The sequence below is a fragment of the Leopardus geoffroyi genome, chromosome E3 (assembly GCF_018350155.1).
Source record: "Leopardus geoffroyi isolate Oge1 chromosome E3, O.geoffroyi_Oge1_pat1.0, whole genome shotgun sequence".
Taxonomy (NCBI): Eukaryota; Metazoa; Chordata; class Mammalia; order Carnivora; family Felidae; genus Leopardus; species Leopardus geoffroyi.
The window spans coordinates 41,640,600-41,656,659 of NC_059340.1; the positions used below are offsets into that span (position 1 = coordinate 41,640,600).

Genomic DNA, 16,060 nt, shown 5'->3' on the forward strand with positions numbered 1-16,060 from the left:
CTAGTCTCTCCATCTTTCTTTTTAATGCCTAAATCTAACTTGTTTGGAATCTAAGCCAATGTGAAGGGTGAGGGGTGAATCCCACTCACTGATGTGAATCGCCACCTTAGAGTCCGAAATTCCCACATGTACACGAAGCCTTTTCATCTTTCCAGAAAAGTTTTCTTCACACACACTTGTAGCGGCTTCCTGGTGTGAAGGGCGACCCTTGTAGCGGCGGGAAGGCCTGGCCTGGGGAGCCCAGCTCTGAGGGGCTGGAGGCGCAGAGTCAAGGCCCACGGAGGCAGAAAGGCGCGCAGGGCTCACCTCTTGGTGGGCGCGAGTTTCCGCCTGCTTCCTGCGCGCCGGGCCCCGCGCCCCACATCGCGCATCTCCCCCCTCACGGTTCAGGGAACCCAGACACGCGTAGCCTGGACCCCTAGAGACTGCAGGAAGCGTTTGCGCCCCCCCCCCCCCCCCCCCCCCCCCCCCGCCTCGCGTTCCAATTCACGTCCTGCCACTTTCCCTTCTGAATCCCTCGGTCCTGCCCTCTGCCCCCCGCCACGTGCCCCTTAGGTCCCATGTCCCCGCGCGCCCACCGTCCCACGTCCCCCTCGCGTCCTCCTTCCCACGTCTCCAGCGCCCCCTCGGTCCAACGTCCCCGCGTGTCCTCCGTCCCTCGTCCCCGTGCCCCCTCGGTCCCACGTCCCCCGCGCCCCCTCCTTCCCTCCTTCCCACGTCCCCCTGCCCCCTCGGTCCCTCGTCCCCCGCGTCCTCTCCGTCCCACGTCCCCGTGCCCCCTCGGTCTGACGCACGTCCCCCACGCCTTCTCCTTCCCACGCCCCCAGCGTCCCCTCATTCCCACGTCCCCCGCGCCTCCTCGGTCCCACGTCCCCCTCGCGCCCTCCGTCCCACGTCAGCCGCGCGCCCCACTCGGTCCCGCTCCAGCCCTCTGCCCGCCCACCCGCGTCCCCTCGGTCCTCTGCCCCCGCGCGCCCCCTCGGTCCCACGTCCCTCGCGCCCCCTCCCTCCCGCGACTCCCCCGCGCCCTCGGTCCCACGTCCCCCGCGCGCCCCGCGTGACCCTCCACCCTATCTCGCCCTGCCTCCCGCATCTGCGCGCACGGCCGTGGGTCGGCGTTCCCCTAAGTCGGCGACCTCCCCCAGCGCCCCCTCCGTCCCCACGTTGCCCTCCGCCCGCCTCGGCCCCCCAGCCCGCATCCTTTCTGCGACCCCGGTCCCCCGGTCAGGCTCGGGCAGGGCACCCGCGGGGCGGGGCCTCGCAGGCGGAAGTGCCCGGGGCGCCGGCGGCTGGGACCGGCCGGGACGATGGGAGCCCGGGGCAGAAGCGGCGGCGGGGGCCGCAGTGGCGGCGGAGGCTGCCCGGGCGGCGGCGGGGGCGGGCGGCCGGGGACGCGGTCCGGTTAGCGCCGGGCCGAGCGCGGAGCCATGGGCCGGGCTGGGACCGGGACCCGGGGCGCGGCGGTGGCGGTCGCAGTGGCGGGGCCGCTGCTGCTGCTGCTGCTCGCCGGGGCCCCGCCTGCGGCTGCCGGCGACGCCAAGAAGAGCGGTGAGCCCGCGCGGACCTGAGGGCGCCGTGGGGCGGGGGGAGGCGGGGGGCGGCCGGCGGCAGCCGGGAAGGGGGCGGGGTCGGGATTGTGACTCACCTGGGGTCGCCTGTGCGCTCACCTGGCGCGGGCCCGGGGCCCAGGTCCCCACGCCGGGCTGGGAGCTAAGGACAAGCCCTTGTGAGCATCCCCTGGTGGGCAGTCGGGGTGGCAAGGACGCCAGCGCCCCCTGCACTGTCCCCAGGGCCGGGTTCGGCCAGACGGGCCCCTCGTAGTGCGCTCTCCCTTTCTGCTTCCTCCCAACGCCTTTCGGTAGGGCACGACTGCCGCGCGGAGGGACGCGGAGGTGGAGGGGTGCAGGGGGACTCAACCCAGGGTCTGGCCGCAAGGCCCGCTGGGAAGAAGGGCTGTGTGGTGGGATCCAGGGCCCCCATGTGGCCTCTGAGAAGGGCGGAGTTGGGAGAAAGTTGCTTAGATCCTGGAGTGGAGCCGCGTCTTCACCCCTCCCACGGCGACAAGTGCAGTGACTTTGAACACCTGGCACTGCTTCTTGGAGGCTGGCCTCCCCGGTGGACCTGAGGGGCCTGGTGGGCCAGGTGGTTCTGCCCCTTGAGAGTCCGCACCCTGGGCTGAGCCCCCCATAGACCTGGAGACGCTGCCCCTCTGACCCGCCTGAGATAAGACCCTGGGAGTGCCCAGTGGTCTCCCCTGACTGTGGCCTGGGTCTTCCTGAGGGCCGCTGGCTGGGCTGGCTGGGTTAGGGGGGCCCAGATGCCCCTCTGGGCAGCAGGTGGCTTATCCGGCACAGCCTGGAGCTCTCTCCCTCCACTCCCTGGCTCCCTGCCTCTCCCCCCCCCCCTTCTCTGAAACCCTCCAAGCTCCTATTTCCTTGAGGGCTGTGCCTCCGGTTTCTGAGCTTGGCACAGCTTGAAATGAAAGGTGTTTTCCCCTGAGACTGGCCCCCGATTCAACTGCTCCATTGGATTGCATATTGTCACCCTCACATGCACCTTTTTCTCCATCCTGGGTTCAGGGCTGGATGAGGGCTCACTGGTGAGGGGCTTAGGGAGATGGAAAACTTGGGGCAGCCCCTCACCTCCCAGGCCTGCTGAGGGGGCAGGCAGCTGTGTGGCCCTGGCTTCTGGGGTCTGTGCACTGGGTCCCTGCCCTGCTTCAGAGTGTGTGGGGTAGTGTGCCCTCACTTGGGTTCCCAGGACAGGCTCAGGGACTTTCTTTCCTTTCCCCGTAACCCTGTGTCCTTGGAGGGGACGGTGGGGCAGGGCTGGTGTGCATGAAGCCTGTGCTCCCTGATATCAGAGGTAATGTGCTAATCGCCTGGTATTCAGCAAGATGAGTGCCTGGGTATCTTGGGAAGGGAGGTCGGGCTGTAGAGCTGGGGTGCTGAGGGGCTGGAAGGGTTCTGCTTCTTAGGGTGACCTTGAGCAGGTCTCGTCTCTCATGCACCTGCTGAAACTTCAGAGCTACCAACTGCATTCCAGGTGTGCTCAGGCTGGCACCCCAGGGCTGGTGGGGGCCAGAAGGCCTTGCACTTTTAGGTCAAGGTGCCGGGGGCCCAGCTGGCTGCCTGTTTCTCTCAGGCCCCCTGGTCCTGAGGTGGGGGTGGGGGCTGTCCTGCCCCAGCTCCCTAGCACTTTTCTCGGCCCCTCTCATCATGTTATCCTAAGGGCCACAGCCACCTCAGGGGGAAGTTTGTGTTAGTTCAGTAGCTCCTGGCCTCCTAGTATTCAGGCCACAGACCGCTGGATGGGACCATGTGGCCAGCAGCCACATGGCAAGTCTGGAGCTCGTCCTGCATGGAGCCCACCTCTTCACACCCCACTGTGGGGAGGTCCTCTGGAACTCAGACTGACTTCATAAGTGGGTTACTATCTTTTCTTGAGGTGACTTCATGGGAAGGTCAGCAGGCTGGCAGAAGGGTTGGTCACCTGGCCCCCTGACCTGCTCCTCCAGCTTACCTTGAGGGGCCCGGCCTGCTCTGCTGGGGTGGTGTCAGCCAGCCACTCTCCTGGTGGGGCAGAGAGAGGTCAGCTTGGAGGAGAGGAAGCCACACCCTACTGTGTCCACAGTGCATTTCTTCCAGAAGCACTTTAATATCCATTAACTTTGGAGGGCAGGGCACCTGAGAGGGGGTGGTGCCATCCACCTCGGCCAACTCACGGGGAAGCTGGAACCCAGAGAAAGGAAGGGACACTCAAGGTCACAGGAGGCATGAGGTCTGAGCTGCTGCTGGGCCTGGACTCCCCGGCACGCAACCCGGGCGCCTCGTGGCCGGACCCCACATCTGCTTGTCTGCCCCCAAGAGCACAGAGAACACCCAGGGTGGGAACCCCAAGAGGGAGGGTTTGGGGGGCACATTCATGGTGTCGGGCACCGGTCCTGGTGCAGGTTGTACTCAGTGAGTGGACACTCCCAGGAGGGGCCTAGTCTAGGCTGGGGCCTCAGGCCTCTGTGCCGAGCCCCCGGACACTGAGCCGGTCCTCGAAAGGTTGGTGTGACAACAACTGAGTGTCAGTGCACATGTGTAGAGGGGGGAGGGGAGGGGAGCCAGGGAGCCACCGTGGTGGAGACCTGAGAGGTGTTCCGAGGGTGGGCACAGGGGCGCCCCAGGCTGGGGCCGCAGGCAGTCTGCTGCCAGGGGCCCCTGCCTTGTCCGTGCCACTCTGCATGGACACATGCCCACTAGAGCATGGGAACCAGCTGCCCCCCCTCCGTCTTCACGGCTGGCCAGGCTTCCGGTCCAGGGTTCCCCTCCCCCCAGGGTCTCCGCTTGCTACCTCTCTGGGTTGGTGGGGATTCAGGCTCAAGTCGTCATGGGCCTGAACAGGTGGCCAGCCTCCAGACTTGAGGCAGGCCCCACAGGCTCCACGGAACGGGGCAGGGAGGATCCGAGGAGGTGGGGGGACCATCCCGGTATCCGGGGCCCAGGGCAGATGTGAGGCTGGGGCTGGGCTCCCACCCCGAACGCTCCCGACGTCCCTCAGCCTCCACCTCTTGGCCCCAGATCTGCCAGAGCTGCGGTGTGAGGGGGACTGAGTGAGGCCATGACCTTGTGCAGAAGGTGGGGGTCGGGGGACAGGCAGGGTGAGGTCTGTCCTGCTTCTAAGGTCTGAGGCATTTGGGGTGACATGCTGGGGGACTCGTTCAGGAAGCTGCTACAGTGGTAAGGGGTGCCCGGTGGGCGGGATGTGGGTGGTCTGGGCAGAGGTGGCAGAGAAATGGCTTCAGGGTCAGAGCCCGAGCCGCGGAGAGATGGATGGCAGGGGCGGAGACTTTGGATGCGTGGAAGCTGAGCGGGAGTGTGATGGCAGAGGGACACCTCGTGAGTCCCGGGCCCCTGCCGAGCGAGAGCCAGCCGCCGGGGCTGCCGGGGACAGCGAGAGGTCAGAGTCAGCGCGCCGGGCGCCTGTCGCGGCCTCCGTGAGGACGTGGGGGCCTGGCCTGGCTGACGGCGCCGTGTCCCCGCAGACGTCAGGCTGGTGTCGGAGCAGTTCTCGCAGTCCCCGCAGAAGCTGTCTTTCTACAGCTGGTACGGAAGCGCCAGGCTCTTCCATTTCCGCGTGCCCCCGGACACCGTGCTGCTGCGCTGGCTGCTGCAAGTGTCCCGGGGCGGCGGCCCTGCGTGCACAGACGTGGAGATCACTGTGTAGGTGCCCGCCCGCCCGCCCGCCCGCCTGCCCGCCCAGGCTCTCCCAGGCTCCACGCCCGACGCCTGTCCTGCTCTCCCTGCCTCCAGGTACTTCCGTTATGGCGCCCCTCCTGTCATCAACCCTCTGGACACCAGCTTCCCCGCCAACACCTCCGTGCAGCCCTCCTTCCTCATCAAGATGCTTCAGAGCAACGCGTCCGTCAACATCTCCCACCCAGCACCCGGGGACTGGTTTGTGGCCGCCCACCTGCCGCCCTCATCCCAGAAGATCGAGGTGAAGGTAAGGGGGCTGCCTTCCGGCGGTGGGGGGACAGGACTCTCAGTGCATGAGTGCCCAGTGGCCGCCATTGCCCTCCTCAGGGCAGACTTCTCTCTGGGTTCTGCTGCCCTGCTCCGGTCCAGTCCTGCCTGCCCCCTGTTCCACACCTGGGCCCTCTGGTCTGGCCCTGACCGCCCCATGTCTGCCTTTTCTTCTCCCCCGGACTTGACTCTCTCCCTAGGGTTTTGTGCCCACCTGTGCCTACATCTTCCAGCCGGACATGCTTGTCCTGCGGGCAGTCGAGGTGTTCATCCTGGAGCCTGATGTCCCCCTTCCACAGACTCTCCTGTCCCACCCCAGCTACCTCAAGTGAGTGGGGCCCTTGGGGAGGCCGAGCCTCCAGGTTGGGTAGAGTGGGTGCTCCCACCGTCCTCAGTGTGTGGGCCTGGGTCTCGGGGCCGGATGCCCAGCCCCCTTTGGGCAACATCCCGGGTGAGAGTGACACAGGAGGGCGCTGGGGGCCACGGGGCCTGAGCGAGACCGCATCCCCTTGGCCGCAGAATCTTCATCCCTGAGAATACCCGGGAGCTGCGGCTGGAGCTGCAGGGCTGTGCGACCAACGGGAGTCTGGGCTGCCCTGTTCGCCTTACTGTGGGCTCGGCCACCCTGCCCAGGAACTTCCAGAAGGTGCTCACGTGCGTTAGCCCCAGTTGGGCCTGCCACCTGCTGTTGCCTTCGCCGCCCTGGGACCGGTGGCTGCAAGTGACAGCCAGGAGCCTGGCCGGGCCTCACGTGTCGGTGGCCTTCAGGGCTGTAGCTGCACTCACAGGTGGGCCGCGTGGAGGGGGCAGGGTGCGGGTGACTCTGCCCCCTGCCACCAACCCCCCCGGGCCTTCCTGCGCCTGAGCCCCTTGTCCTCCTGACAGCCTGCAGGCCGTGGACCCTGAACTCCCAGCACCTCTTGCCGAGCGGCACAAACCAGAGCTGTGACGCCTCCGCTGGCCTGCTGCCCCCAGGCCCCGGCTCCCGTGGCCCGGGCAGGAGCAGCAGGCTGGGCAGCGGGCCCTTCTGCCTCATGAGCTACCCGGTCCTTCGGGAAGACATGGACGTGGTGTCTGTACGCTTCCGGCCCGTGGACAGGGTCTCCGTGCTGGTGCAGTCAGCCGTGCCCTCGGTGCTGCGGCTGCACCTCAACACTGGCATGGACAGCGGGGGCTCCCTCACCGTCTCCCTGCAGGCCAACCAGGTACCTTTGTCTGGGAGCGCCCCGTGGCCTGCCTCAGTTCCGGGCTCGCACCTGGCCGGGCTGAGGGATGCGGCTCAGGTCTTCCTGCGCTGACTTTGGCGCGGGGACGAGGTCAGCCTTTCAGGCAACAAGATGACCCCAACGGGGTGTTGGGGCAGAATAGGGGTTCTTTTTCAGGAAAGGAAGGCCTGTTCTATAGGCTGTATCTAAGGGAATGGGGCTGTGTGTGGGATCAGCCTGGGTGTCCGCAGGCCTGTAAGGAAGGGTCCCGGCGGGGCCCCGGGCCAGCAGGAGCCACAGACAATGGTGCCCAGCACCAGACAGAGCGGGAACTTTGGGCAGCTGCCCCGGGGCTGGGGCTGACTGTGCACGGCCTCTCCTTCCAGACCGCGGTCACCAACAACACCTTGGTCGTGGTCTGCGTGAATGCGGCCTCGCCCTTCCTCAGCTTCAACACGTCGCTCAACTGCACTACAGGTACGGGCGGGCAGCATCTGGCCAAGCAACCCAGGCCAGCCCCTCTGGCCACCTCTGATCACGCCTTCCCACTTCCCTACAGCCTTCTTCCACGGCTACCCCCTGTCTCTGAGTGCCTCATCACGCCAGGCCGACCTCGTCATCCCCTATCCAGAGACAGACAACTGGTACCTCTCCCTGCAGCTCGTATGCCCCGAGAGTCCTGAGTAAGTACACGCGGGGGCTACCGGCTGGGGCAGGCAGCTGTATCATTGCATCAGGACCATGCCTGGGGCCGCCCAGGTCCAAGTCTGGGAGTGACCAAGCTTTCTACAAGCCCCATGGGGTCGGTTGCCCTCTGGGGGTAGTGAAGCGTCCCTCTCCTCCATCTGGTCACTCTCCTTGCTGCAGCCCTGGGCATCAGGACACGAGGGGGGGTACCAGTCCCGGCACAGCCCTGGGAGACTGGGACTCAGGGAATAGCAATGGGGACAGGGCCTCTCGGCCTCAGCAGAGCTCACAGCTGCCGACCTCTGAGGCTTGGAGCCTGGGGGCCTCGAGTCTGGGGTCGTGCGTCCGAGAGCCTGCTGGGAGCAGTGACAGGGGACTGGCTGCTACCAGCTGTCAGCAGCTAGCCCTCCTGTGGCTCCTTCCTCACAGGGAGTGTGAGCAGACCTCGGTCCTTGTGGAGACCGCCTTGTACTTGGTGCCTTGCCTGAATGACTGTGGACCGTATGGCCAGTGTCTTCTGCTGCGCAGACACAGCTATTTGTATGCAGGCTGCAGCTGCAAGGCAGGTGAGCGCCAGGCCTGGGTGCTTCCAGACACTTTCTTTGTCAAGTTTATTGATTTATTTTGGGAGAGAGAGAGAGAGAGAGAGAGCCTGAGTGGGGGAGGGGAGAGACAGAGAGGGAGAGAGAGAAAATCCCAAGCAGGCTCTACACTGTCAGCACCCAGCCCGACGCGGGGCTTGAACTGACGAACCGTGAGATGGTGACTCTAGCCAACATCAGGAGTCGGTCACTTCACCGACTTAGCCACAGGGCGCCCCCACTTTTTTTTTTAAGTGTATTTATTTAAGTAATCTCTACACGTGGGGCTCAAACTCATGACCTTGAGATCAAGAGTTGCATGTTCCTCTGGCTGAGCCAGCCGGGCGCCCTGCCTGCAGACATTTTCCCCTTGGCCTCTGAGCCCGGCGCCGTCCTCTGGGAGCCCACGTCAGCTCCGCCGCGGCTGGAGAGTGACCCTCCAGGACAAGTGCAAACGCCCCCTCCCCGTTCCTACCATGTCTCCTCAATCCCCCCACAGGCACAGAGTGGCACCCCCAGACATAGTGCTGCCTCCTGACCTTGGACTCCCCTGCCCACACCTGCCCCAGCCTGTCCCAGCCTGCTCCTGGGTGAGGAGGGGGCTTCTGTGCAGAGCTCTAGGTGAGGGGTACGCCCCCTCTCCTGGCCTCAGCCCCCTTGGCGTCACATTGGCCCACAGGCTGGCGTGGGTGGAGCTGCACGGACAACAGCACAGCCCAGACGGTGGCCCAGCAGAGGGTGGCCACCCTCCTTCTCACCCTCAGCAACCTCATGTTCCTGGCTCCCATTGCCATCTCCGTGCACCGCCTCCTCCTGGTGGAGGCCTCCGTCTATGCCTACACCATGTTCTTCTCCACGGTAGGCTGGCCTCGCTCCCCCGGGGACTTGGGCGGGGGCAGGGCGGGGGGGGGGGGGGGGGGGATGGGCTGCCGCTCACCGGCCTGCTCCGCAGTTCTACCATGCCTGTGACCAGCCCGGGGAGGCGGTGCTGTGCATCCTCAGCTATGACACATTGCAGTACTGCGACTTTCTGGGCTCTGGGGTGTCCATCTGGGTCACCATCCTCTGCATGGCGCGGCTGAAGGCGGCCTTGAAACATGTGAGTGGCTCCTGACACCCGAGTCTGGGCTCTAGGGGAGCAGAGGCCCGGCATGCAGCACGTTGAAGAAGACCCCAGAAAGCAGGCTCAGCTCTTAGAAACTTCTCATCTCTTGTGATGACCATTTGCCTGCTGGCAGAAGCTGCCGGTAGCGGTGAGGGGGCTGCTGCTTGGAGGCCGCCAGGAAAGAAAGGTGGTGGGCAGGGTGCAGTGAGGGCCCCAGCCGGTCTCTCCCAGAGCCCCATTCGGAGAGGAGGCCTAGAGCCCCACCCCTAGGCCAGACCTCCCCAATAAGCCTCAGCTCTCCTCCTGCAGTCCCTGGTGCTCGGGACATTTTGGGGACTTTTCTGCGTCAGCTGGCCCTGGCTGATAGAGACACGTGCCCCCGGTACCTTGCCTGGCCAAGTTTGCGCCTGAGAAATCCACCTGTGGACAGATCGGTGGGAGCGCGGGGTCCCGGCAATGCGCGAGCTGGACGAGAGGCCCCTCCCTCCCAGCCAGCAGAGCAGGACGGAGCGGGGCAGCAGCCTGGGCGGGGCGGGGGGCGGGGGGATGACACACATGCCCGGTCCACCTGTCCTGCTAGACCTTGTTCTGTCAGGAATGACTCTGGCTGAGGGTCCATGTGACCCTGCGGTCATCCCTGTGTCTTGCCCAGGTCCTGTTTCTCCTGGGCACACTGGTCTTCGCCATGTCCTTGCAGCTGGACCGCAGGGGTGCCTGGAATATGATGGGGCCTTGTCTCTTTGCCTTTGTGGTTATGGTCACCATGTGGGTAAGGAGCTGGGGCAGGTCCTGCCCAGCCCCCCGCTGGCCCCGGCGGCGGGGGGGGGGGGGGCGGGATTGGAGAGAATCGTGGCTCCCCACAGACTCTTTCCCCGGGGGAAGAGAGCCTGGCCCTTCGTTCTGGCCATGTCTCTGGGCCTGGGCCCGAGTCCTGGCCTTGAGTCCTCTCCAAGCAGCCACACACGGCCCCACTGCCCAGACCCGGTGGGCCCCTGGGAACTGTGTCCACAGCCTCCTGCGCCGTCGCTCACGGGGCGGTTTCCTCCAGGTGTACCGCTGCGGGCACCGGCGCCAGTGCTACCCGACCTCCTGGCAGCGCTGGGGCTTTTTCCTCCTGCCCGGCATCTCCATGGCCGCTGTGGCTGTGGCCATCTACACCTCTATGATGACCAGTGACAACTATTACTACACCCACAGCATCTGGCACATGCTGCTGGCGGGAAGTGCGGCCTTCCTGCTGCCGCCGCGAGAGGAGCACACCGAGCCCTGGGCCTGCTCGCAGAAGCTCACGTGCCGCTATCAGATCTGTAAGAGCCACCGAGAGGAGCTGTACGCGGTGACGTGACATGGCCGGCTCGGGGACGCCTGCGGCTGTGATGATGACCTCACTGGCCAGGGATATGACCGAAGAACGAGTCTGTCCGGACCGATTTCCAACTGAATAAAATTGCCCTGTGCACCCTTTTGCTTCCTCCTGGGGAGAGGACCACACCTCCCACCTGCCTTGTGCCTGCCAGGTGCTGGCTCCCGTGGCCCCTCCACAGGTCCCAGCTGGTGTCTGCAGGGGCCCCTGGGGCCTGGGCCTGGCTGCCTGGAGACCACAGGTACCATATAGGGCCAGGTCCTGTGTTCTTCTGGCGTAGAGATGCTCGGACGTGTAGAGAAAGACTCCCCCGTTGCCCCATTCCCCTGTGAGGTTGTGATGTGACACCCAAGGGGACAAGGGACACCTGAGCTCACCTCCCACAGGCCCCGCCCCACTGGGCCTGGGAGCTGTGCCCTCCCTGCCTCCCTGATGCCAGCCTTCCTCAAGCATGGGGATGCTTCCCACCGATGCAGTGGTGTGGGGGGAGGTGTCCGTAGTCCCCAGGGAGCTGATGGGCACTGGGGCTGCCATGAGTGACATGGAGAGGCTGGCATTTGGCTGTCTGGTCCTGCCCTGCCCCTCCCTTTGGCTCTCAGCTTTGGAGCTGCAGGCCCTTGAGAAGGGCTTCTTTGGGAGGGGCTGCCGAGCTGCTCTAGGGGTGTGACACCACCTGGCACACTTTGCCCCAGGTCCGTGCCTTCAGCCTTCCCTGGGGTTCCTGGGACCTTGTCTGGAACTCAGAAGGATGAGTTGCTCCCCGGAGAGGAGGTGATGAGTGCAGCCCCGCACCGGGCTCAACTGTGTGTTTGGGGAGGGGCTTCCCAGAGATCTGGCTGGGCCTTTATGCCTCCTCTGTGGGAGAAGCAGGATAAGGGGGATTGACTGCCCCAGGGTCAGTGCCCTGCCCCTCCCCTAAGACAAAACTGCAGTGGGCTGCTGCTATAGGACCAGGGGTGTGGGACGTGGCCACAGGAAGCGAGGCCGCTGAGGGTGGGGTGCGGGCATGCAGCCCAGCCCATCCTGCCTACTGGCTGCGGGGGTTTCCCTTCTTGGTCCTGTCCAAGGTGTGGCCTCCCTGGAGGCCTCCCCCACCCCTTTCACCCTGCCCTTGGCCACTAGGTCACTCAAGGCTTGTAAAGGGGAGACATTTATATATGGTGTTTTGGGGGGTAAAAAAATTTAAGACAAGAGGACATATTTTTATGTAGCCCTTCTTTCGCTGTGATTGATGAATTTAATATTCTACAGTGATATTTCAAGACACAAGCGTTTTTCATTGATTTCTGCTCTCCTTCGGGGAGGAGGGGGAGTGGGACCTGGGATGACAAGCTCCGCCCCGCCCTGCCCCCGGCTCCGCTCGAGGCAAAAGGGGCCTCATTTGCTGACGGTGCCTGGAGCCGCCGCCGTCACTACAGGACGTTTTGCACGGTCCCTAAAGGCGGGAAAGGGGGCGGGACGAGGGTAGACGGACGGGCTTTTCAGCCAGTCAGCGGCGGATAGCGGGCCAAGCTCTGCGTCAGGACTTCTGGTTCCGGTGGGGCGCGGAACTTGGAGAGGTAGGCGGTGCAGGGGTCGGAGGGTCCGCGGTTCGGGTCACTGGGGCGGAGTAGGGGCCGCAGGTCGCGGCCAGGGTCTAGAGTCAGGGGACGGGGGGCGAAGCCGCGCGGGTAGTCCGGGTCGGGGTCAGAAGTCAAGAGGCCGGCGTCGAGGGTCAGGGCCGCGCCGGTAGTCTGGGTCGGAGGTCGGGGTCGGGGTCGGAGGTCGAGGCCGCGCGGGGGGAGGGGGGGGCGGGGGCGGGAGTCAGGGGTCTGGTGTCGGAGGTCTGGGTCGGGATCGGGAGTCTACCAGCTGGCGTCGGGGGTCAGGGCCGGAGTGCGGCCGGGCTGCGGAGTGACGGCGGCCCGCCCCCCGCCCCTTGCCCCCCTGCCCCCTTCCAGGCTCGCCGCGATGCCCCTGCACAAGGTCCCGGTTGGCCTTTGGAAACAGCTCCGGCTGCGGGAGGGTATCTGCTCCCGCTTGCCCCGGCACTACCTGCGCTCGCAGGAGCCTGCGCGAACGCCCACTCCTGTGCACTACAGGCCGCACGGGGTGAAGTTCAAGATCAACCCCAAGAATGGGCAGCGGGAGCGTGTGGAGGATGTGCCCGTTCCCATTTACTACCCGCCAGAGTCCCAGCTGGGGCTCTGGGGTGGGGAGGGCTGGGTCCTGGGTCACAGATACACCAACAACGACAAGGTACGTGAGCAGGACAGGCTGGGGGTGGGGGCGGGGGGCCGCTCCTCTGGGTTTTGCTGCTCCGGGCTCAGTGCTGTGCTCCAAAGGTGGGCGTGGAGGGCCGGGGGCGGGGTGGTGCGCTTACAGTACGGTGCAGACACCGCTCTGTTGAAGAGGCATGCTCATTTGTGAAGACGCGTTTCTGGCAAACGTTACTCTGCGAAGCCAGTTGGGCATCCTGAGACAGGGCGGTGGTCTGTACCAGAAACAGTAAGTGCAGAGACCCTGGGGTGGGTACAAGATCAAGTGTAGGGATTAGGAGTGAGGGGATCTGTGCGTGAGAGGAGGTAGGGGGAGGTCAGGTCTTCAGTCACCTGTTTGCTTGACATGCCACAGTGTGTCTGTGACACGTACAGGGCTGGCACGACCACCTTGTCATCGCAATTAGGACGTCAGCCCTGCGCACGGTGCAGTCTCCAGTGGGCAGTCTGGAGGGGCTGCTGAGCCCCCTGCCCGGTGGCTCTCAGGCTGACATCTCCCTTTGCCCTTGGTCCCTTGGTCCCTGGTTTGGAATGTGATGGCCTGTAAACCACGGGGTTATGGTCGTACGTGTGGAACACGCACCAGCAACCCAGGCAGGGTCAGGAGGTGCCAGACTGGCTGAGGAGAAGCTGATCTCTGGGTCCACAGGTGGGGGCTGGTCCTCTGGCTCCGTGTCCTGAGTCTCAGGTAGGTTCTCTGTTGTTCCTTTAGCTCTCCAAGAGGGTGAAGAAGGTGTGGAAACCACAGCTGTTTCAGCGCCAGCTCTACAGTGAGATACTGGACACGAAATTCACGGTCACGGTGACCATGCGGACCCTGGACCTTATTGACGAGGCTTACGGGTTCGACTTCTACATCCTCAAGGCAAGCGGGGAGGGGGGTCAGGGCTCTGCGGGTCAGCACACAGTGGAGTCTCCTGGCTAGTGAGAGACTTGGTGGGGCACACCTGTGTCCGCTCACAGTCCTTTGTCCTGTGACGGCCTGGGGCCCTCCACCTGCCCGGGAGGCGCCTGGTGGGGTCAGCCCTCGGGTGGGCGGGGCATGGCCAGCCACACCTGGCCCCACGCGTAGCCTCCTGCCAGACTCCGAAGGAGGACCTGTGTTCCAAGTTCGGGATGGACCTGAAGCGAGGGATGCTGCTGCGGCTGGCCCGACAGGACCCCCAGCTGCACCCAGACGACCCCAAGAAGCGGGCGGCCATCTACGAAAAGTACAAGGTAAGGGCTTTGGCTCGTACTTCCTGCTCCTTGAGGGCCCCGTTGGCTGGTGCCTCTGGCCTCATCGTGGGCCTGGTCCCTCCTGTGCAGGAGTTTGTCATCCCCGAGGCAGAGGCTGAGTGGGTCGGCCTGACGCTAGACGAGGCTTTGGAGAAGCAGAGGCTCCTGGAGGCGCAGGTGAGCATGTGTGAGCACCAACCGCTGAGCACTAGCAGGCAGATGGGGTGGGGGCAGGGCCGCCTTGGGGAACCTGGGCTGGTGGCCACTGCCCTGGGTGGGTCTGGGGAGGAGCCGCCCCAATGGAGCCATGGTCTCGGGTTCCCTGTAGCGCGTGCCCTCCCCTCGAGGGTCTGACCCTCTCCTGTCTACCACCCCCACCCCGCCCCCGGCTAGCTTCATAAGTTTATGGACAGAAAGACTCTTGGTGGCACCTTTGGTTTATTTGGCTGCCTAACGCCTTCTTGCCCTGTGGTCTGCCTGTTAGCGAGTCGAGGTCTTTCTTTTTTTTTCTTTTTTTCTTTTTTAATGTTTATTTGAGAGAGAGAGAGAAAGAGCGTGAGCAGGGGAGGGGCAGAGAGACAGACTCCAAAGCAGGGTCCAGGCTGTGAGATGTCAGCACAGAGCTTGACACGGGGCTCGAACTCGTGAGCCATGAGATCATGACCTGAGTGGAAGCCAGAAGCTTGACCGACTAAGCCCCTAGGCGCCCCTAGTTGAGGTCTTTTTGTGTGTGTACCCTAGAAGGGTCTGAGCTTGTGGTCGCTACTGGAAAAGGGAACCCACACGGCACAGCAGCCACTGCCCCTGTTCTCTGCCACCTTAACTGTAGCCACAGATGCCTGATCCCTATGTCCCAAGGGAAGGTGGCCCCTGTCTCATGGACAGGGTCACTGTCCTCTGGACCGGTGGCTGTAGCCAAGCCTGAGGGGTCCAGTCTTCTTGTGCCAGATTCCTCTTGGTGTTTGGCCAACTGGATTCGGACCTTCCCCAGAGCAACTTATCCTGACCCTGTCTCCCTCCCATAGGACCCGACTCCTCTGTTCAAGGTCTACGTGGAGAGGCTGATTGAGCGGCTTCAGCACCAGACACTGTCTGAGCCAGTGGTAGTGCAGAAGAGAGCCACCAAGAACTGACCGCACAGTGACCCACGCCAGACAGCCGCGCTCAGCCACCCCGCCCTGCGGCACCGTGGACACTGAGCCTGGGGTGGTGGCGAGGGCCGTATTTGGGTAGTGGATGAACTCGTTCTTGTGTGCTGACTCAGTAGCTCCCAGGGTTGGGTGAGCTTTGTGGAGGCCCCAAGGGGTCTTTTGCCCCAGGATCCTAAGAGGTCTGGGGCCGTCTTGCTGCCTCTGTGGCACCCCCTCCCCCCTGAAGTGGGGGCAGCACAAGTAAAGTCTGAGCCGGGCCATGTGTGCGCTGCTTTGCTGGGAGGAGCGGAGCTCTCCTGAGTAGTCCTCGACCTCGTCACGCCCTGCCCCAGGGACCCGGGATGTGGCCGAGCTCTTTTCCTCTGGGAGAGAGTCTAGTGTAGTTGAAGACGTCTTGCGATAGGTCCTTCCCCGGTTGCACTTCTCCAGCCATCCGGAGTGTTCTCCAGAGCGGGGGCAGGGAGGCTGTGGCCTGACTTGGGGTGACAGGGAAAGATCTGTGCTGGCCATTCAGGGTGGCAAGTGCCCCTACCGGGTCGGGAGGTGCAGGGATGCGATTCCCAGGGGGAGGCTGGGCCAGGTACCTGAGCCCACTCCTGCCCTGAAATTTGGGGGTGCTTTGACCCTCTTCCGCAACCCTTCCTTGGGAGTACTGAGCATTGAGACCCATTCAGATCTCTTGGGAGCACAGGGAGGGACTCCCCTGATCTGGTTCTGGCAGCTGACCAAGGAACACCCAGATCTTCTGAGGGCTGTTGTGGAAGTGAGGACATCTGGGCTGTGTTCACGGAGGTGGAGGCCAGAGGGAGCATGCAGCTGGCCCAGTGGGCAGGGCTGGGCAGCGAACGCAGCCTCAGGAGGGTCCTGGAGCTCCCACAGCATAGGGAGGTCATCTAGGGTCGGGGCCTGCCCTCTGTGGAGTGATCCTGAGGTGTCTACGAAGCCGGGAAATGCCGTCATCAGTCCCGACTCCTCTGGG

The 16,060-nt window shown here is 64.4% G+C and overlaps 2 protein-coding genes across 6 annotated transcripts; both read left to right on the top strand.

The window, feature by feature from the left end:
* The first annotated feature begins 1,280 nt into the window (after positions 1–1,280).
* Positions 1,281–10,550, top strand: PGAP6 (post-glycosylphosphatidylinositol attachment to proteins 6). 3 transcript variants are annotated; one of them, XM_045460219.1, is made up of 13 exons: positions 1,281–1,548; positions 5,033–5,210; positions 5,301–5,493; positions 5,714–5,841; positions 6,033–6,301; positions 6,399–6,718; positions 7,105–7,195; positions 7,278–7,401; positions 7,835–7,971; positions 8,666–8,844; positions 8,939–9,085; positions 9,744–9,860; positions 10,289–10,550. In XM_045460219.1, exons 1-13 carry the CDS (start codon positions 1,428–1,430, stop codon positions 10,400–10,402), a joined length of 2,118 nt encoding a protein of 705 aa, XP_045316175.1. In that variant the 5' UTR covers positions 1,281–1,427; the 3' UTR covers positions 10,403–10,550. The 3 variants fall into 3 exon arrangements, with proteins under 3 accessions (XP_045316175.1, XP_045316174.1, XP_045316176.1); XM_045460218.1 differs by having other exon boundaries at positions 1,282–1,548; positions 10,140–10,550; XM_045460220.1 differs by lacking the exon at positions 1,281–1,548 and adding an exon at positions 1,689–1,858 and having other exon boundaries at positions 10,140–10,550.
* A 1,331-nt stretch (positions 10,551–11,881) lies between these two features.
* Positions 11,882–15,339, top strand: MRPL28 (mitochondrial ribosomal protein L28). 3 transcript variants are annotated; one of them, XM_045460222.1, is made up of 6 exons: positions 11,882–12,013; positions 12,395–12,692; positions 13,425–13,577; positions 13,796–13,930; positions 14,021–14,107; positions 14,956–15,339. In XM_045460222.1, exons 2-6 carry the CDS (start codon positions 12,405–12,407, stop codon positions 15,061–15,063), a joined length of 771 nt encoding a protein of 256 aa, XP_045316178.1. In that variant the 5' UTR covers positions 11,882–12,013; positions 12,395–12,404; the 3' UTR covers positions 15,064–15,339. The 3 variants fall into 3 exon arrangements, with proteins under 3 accessions (XP_045316178.1, XP_045316180.1, XP_045316179.1); XM_045460224.1 differs by having other exon boundaries at positions 12,007–12,182; XM_045460223.1 differs by having other exon boundaries at positions 12,007–12,076.
* Positions 15,340–16,060: the final 721 nt, after the last annotated feature.

What these genes read in the sequence shown, in the direction of transcription:
- PGAP6 (XM_045460218.1), top strand. Translation starts at nt 1,428, where the DNA reads ATGGGCCGGGCTGGGACCGGGACCCGGGGCGCGGCGGTGGCGGTCGCA. An exon ending in ACACCATGTTCTTCTCCACG is followed by an intron (nt 8,845 to 8,938) that starts GTAGGCTGGCCT and finishes CCTGCTCCGCAG; the next exon opens with TTCTACCATGCCTGTGACCA. An exon ending in TGGTTATGGTCACCATGTGG is followed by an intron (nt 9,861 to 10,139) that starts GTAAGGAGCTGG and finishes GGTTTCCTCCAG; the next exon opens with GTGTACCGCTGCGGGCACCG.
- MRPL28 (XM_045460222.1), top strand. Translation starts at nt 12,405, where the DNA reads ATGCCCCTGCACAAGGTCCCGGTTGGCCTTTGGAAACAGCTCCGGCTG. An exon ending in TCGACTTCTACATCCTCAAG is followed by an intron (nt 13,578 to 13,795) that starts GCAAGCGGGGAG and finishes GCCTCCTGCCAG; the next exon opens with ACTCCGAAGGAGGACCTGTG. An exon ending in AGAGGCTCCTGGAGGCGCAG is followed by an intron (nt 14,108 to 14,955) that starts GTGAGCATGTGT and finishes TCCCTCCCATAG; the next exon opens with GACCCGACTCCTCTGTTCAA.